This window comes from Arachis ipaensis, chromosome B04 (genome assembly GCF_000816755.2).
Source record: "Arachis ipaensis cultivar K30076 chromosome B04, Araip1.1, whole genome shotgun sequence".
Taxonomy (NCBI): domain Eukaryota; kingdom Viridiplantae; phylum Streptophyta; class Magnoliopsida; order Fabales; family Fabaceae; genus Arachis; species Arachis ipaensis.
The window spans coordinates 32,348,020-32,352,351 of NC_029788.2; the positions used below are offsets into that span (position 1 = coordinate 32,348,020).

General features: G+C 39.7%; 1 protein-coding gene across 1 annotated transcript in view; it reads right to left on the reverse strand.

The window, feature by feature from the left end:
* Window positions 1–3,433, reverse strand: part of LOC107636346 — a 14,071-nt gene extending 10,638 nt beyond the window's left edge. The window contains exon 1 of the mRNA XM_021122415.1: window positions 3,156–3,433. Coding sequence (XP_020978074.1) covers window positions 3,156–3,383 — 228 coding nt within the window. The 5' untranslated portion in view covers window positions 3,384–3,433. The remainder of the gene's footprint in view (window positions 1–3,155) is intronic.

The following is a 4,332-nucleotide window of genomic DNA, read 5'->3' on the forward strand; positions in this document are numbered from 1 at the left end:
TCTTATTTCGCTTCTAAGATATCCATTCGCACCCAAGAACGTTATGAAGGTGATGATTATGTGTGACGCTCATCATCCTTCACCCTTTACTTGGACGACCCAGTGCACTTGCTGGTTAGTTGTATCGAAGTTGTGACAATTATGAATTAAGATCAGAGCACCAAGCTTTGGAGCCATTACCAGGATTTGTTCGAGCCTGGAGATCACAATTTCGTGCACCACTTCCTCGGCCCCGTCGGCAATGGAGTCCTCCAACTCGGCATAAGCATTCCTAGCATTCAACAAGTCCTTCCTCACCTCTACAAGATCCGTGAACAGGCTCGAATAATTCTCCTGCGCCTTCAACCTTAGGCCCTCCTCCATGTTACACTGAGCCTGCAACTTCTTTTCCCTCTCCTGGAGGCCATCCCTCTCTTCCTTCAATTTGGCGACCTCTTCCCTCAGAAACTTCTCCTGCCCTTGATATAAGAGAGGCCTCCCCTCCAACTCTTCAACCCTCGAGGTTGAACCCAGAGAGCTAAGAGGAGTTTTCTCAAACATATCAAGGAACTTTGTACAAACCCCCGCCGCCCTGATACTCTCCTGAGCCAGAATAGTGAGGTGGTTCCAAACAGAAACATCATCCATACCTATACGGGTATGAGGATAGATGTATTTCCGGACAAACTGAGGTGCATCCACCTTAGCCTCACCTTCAAAAGAAGAGCTAGACTCTAAAGTCTTGCGCTTCTTCTTCTCTGGTTCAGGGGAAGATTGGGGGGGACGGGACGGCTGAGAAGAAGCCGAGGAGGAAATAACGATAGGTCGGGAAGGGGTCCCTAAATTTTGGGAAGAAGGGGGAGGAGGAAGAAGAGGAGAGCTAGTTACCCTGGCGCCGCCAGTCCTGGCACGGGACCTTGCCTTGGCCTCCTGGACTCTCTGGTAAGACTCTCTAGAATTCTTCTTCACCATCTCTGTAAAAAACAATTAGTAGTCAGAAAAACAAGTCGGAGGAAACGAAGTCGGAAAACATAAACAAATCAAAGACTACCTAATTGTGTTTGGACGAAAGTCGGACCCCCCTGGAGAAATTTTTTGGTATCCAAATAGGGAGCCTCCCCCACACTTCTCGGAGGAACCCCACAATGGATGCCTCCACTTCATCCAAGTCATCCAAACCATATTTCTCACAGGGGGAGGCCTCCAACCAGTACAGAGGAAAGCGAGGAGAAGATCTCTCATCCAAGAAAAAGGGGTGGTGACCCTCTACGGCTTGAACTTTGAAAAAGTAACTCTTGAAGTCATGAAAAGATTCATCAAAAAGGGTGAAGACTCTCCGACCTTGTATAGCTCGGAAAGACACCCATTGTTGCTTGTTATTTTTCCCACTAATGGGCTTGGTCATATGAAAAAGGAAAAAAAAATCCTCAAGGAAGTCGGAAAGTCTAAAGCGTGGCTGATAAACTGGTAGATTTTCAGAAAACCCCAGGAATTGGGGTGAAGTTGGTTAGGAGCAACACGGCAGTGACGCAAGACAGCCATTTCGAAGTTAGAAAATGGAAGAAAAACACCCAAACGGGTCACCATGCTCTCATACATGTAGAAGAAATGAGGGGCCGTCTCAGTAGCCCTCCCGAAGCAAACCCGGTCTTCCGGACCCGGGACCACCAATTCATACTTCGGCTCATCCTCCTCAGAAGTACAAATTCTGTGGTGAGTGCGAAGATTGGTAATAAATTCGATATCAACCAAATGTTCCTCTCCTAAAATAGTGACATCGACCCATTGAGCAAGAGTTTCTATGGAAGACATTTTTCTTTTCCTAAAAAGGATTAGTGAGACCTACAAAGGAAAAAAGAAAAAGATCAAGAACATGGTCTCTAAGGGGCATGGAATCAAACAGACGCCTACAAGTCTCTCTCTAAAAAAGTAAAAGCATGCAAACAGAAGCATTTCATAAAAGAGAAGAGGAAAAAAATGACTAACCTTTGTCTGGAAAGAAGGTAGAGGAAGATGAAAGCCTTCAAACAAAGAACGCCCCACGAACAGATAAGAAGGAAATTTGAAAAAACGCAGAAACGAAACAACGAAAGAGAGGGAAAGTATTTTTAAACACGTTAGGGGCATAATGGTAAAAACGGAAGCCGTCATTAATGGGCGCACCGTTACCAAGGCAATTAATCCCTACGCGAACCTCTAACAGACGCGACGTTTAATTAGACGTAACTGTGAAAATCAAAAGTCACAAAAGATCACGTCGGTTCCCTCACAGGTCGGCTACGACCCCGAGTAGAATACTCGAACCCAAGTCTCAAAAGAAATTGGGCTCGAGTAGGGGCACTGTTCATACCCTGGCCCAATGATAAGGCCCAGGTCCAAATGAAAGGCCCAATCCAAAGGATTGAACCTCACCCTACACCGACCTTCTCCCTATGAAGTCGGTTCTTACCATGACTTACCCTAAAGAAGTCTGGGACGAGGATTAGCTGGCAGATAAGCACTCAGTCAAATGAGTAACTGCCCCTAAAATCTCTCTACCCACTTCCAGGAGCCATATCTCAACTTCCCTAAGATAAAGGGACGGTTATCCACCTTAAATGGCGGAACTACTCCAACGGTGGTTATGGGTTCACCACTATAAATACCCTTAAATTCCTCAGGTATCTCATAAGCCCAATACTCTCTAGACCTGTTTTGCTCCCTTTGCTGACTTTGGCATCGGAGTGTCTTTGCAGGTATCACCCCCCATTCTCTCACACTGAAGTCGGACGGGAACCTTGGGTCACTAACCCATTCGGATACTTCCTCATTCAGACGATTGGGCCAGCCAAACTAATTCAACCCATTAATCTCCAATTACCCATCGTAACAAAAACTAAATTCTGTTATGATTTGTTGTGTATATCTTTTAAATAGTTATTCATATATTATTATAAAAAATTTTATCAAATATATGTCGTTCATTAAATACAAATTTTTTTATTTATAAAAAATAAAATAATTATTGATTATACTTGTCACACTTTAAAATCATTCAAAAATTTATTTACGTTTGTGTCTTTAAGAGTTATCTTTTTGAATAACATAAATTTTAAAATATCATTTCAGTAGTTTAGCTAGGCTGTCACAAAATAAAATTGCGAAAAATACTCATAAATGTTTTAACTTACTAATACCTTGAACCATACTAACTGAAGGCACATTTGGAGAGCTGCTCCAGATACCAATTCAAGTTGACTTTCCGGTGCTCTTTTTGCAGCCAAATGCAACAGAGTATTTCCTTCTGTGTCCGTCATAGTTGCTATGATGTCCTTTTGAGATCCAATCTCTTGAATGAGACTGTAGATGCTTGCATGGAGATTCGTAACTGCTACGTGAATTATAGTTTGGTCTCTGCTATCCATTTCCAATATCAAGCTTGGATACGCATTAATAAGCTCTGATAAGAATCCAAAGTTACCAACTTTTGCAGCATCAAATAACAAATGAGAAGGGTTTCTTATGAATTCGAATATCTCATTTTTTGAAGAACTCTTGAAGATAAACGTCTGCCACAGAAATTTAACTAGCTGAAAAATCACTTGTCGCTTCATGCCTGTGATATAAAGTGATGTTGTTCAAAATAACAACATTCGTAAAACAACACTGGAACCTATGTATCTACATTGTCGTAATTAAATTGTCAATGTTTATAAGGATTTACCAGGGTTGAATAATGGGGTCTTGGTGTTCTAAACCTTGACAACAAGATTCCAAGGAGCTTCTAGCTAATAGATGCAGAGCTGTTTCTTCGTTCTCGTCCCTTGTAAAAGCTATTTGGTTTTCTTTCGCCATTTTTAAGGCTAAACCTGCAAAATTATTGATGAATTTTGAAAATTCAAATGCAATTTTACGACCACGGATTTTTTAAAAAAAAAATGACATCAGCAAAGAATTAAAAAAAATGAAAATAAGCACTTTATAATTAAAAAATCTACTTACTTAGAAGTTCAGATTTTAAATTAATATAATTTCACTTCTTTTTTCGCCTTCTAATACGTAATTAAAAGCTTATATTTTTGTCTTCAGAAACTCATAAAACAAGTTTTAAAAGTAAATTATTAAAATTTGAGCACCAATAAACCTAACTTGATATCTATTATAAATTGGGTGAGTTAGTTTAACAAAATTAATCAACGATCCATCTATTTTGATTGGCGTGCAAATATTTCATTGTAAAAGTGATAATTTATTCTTTTAATTATATTAGATATACACTAAAATTAATCATTAAAATCAACTATTAGTATAAAATACATATTAAAATATAAAATATGTATTAAAAATAAATTAAATTATATATATATACATAAA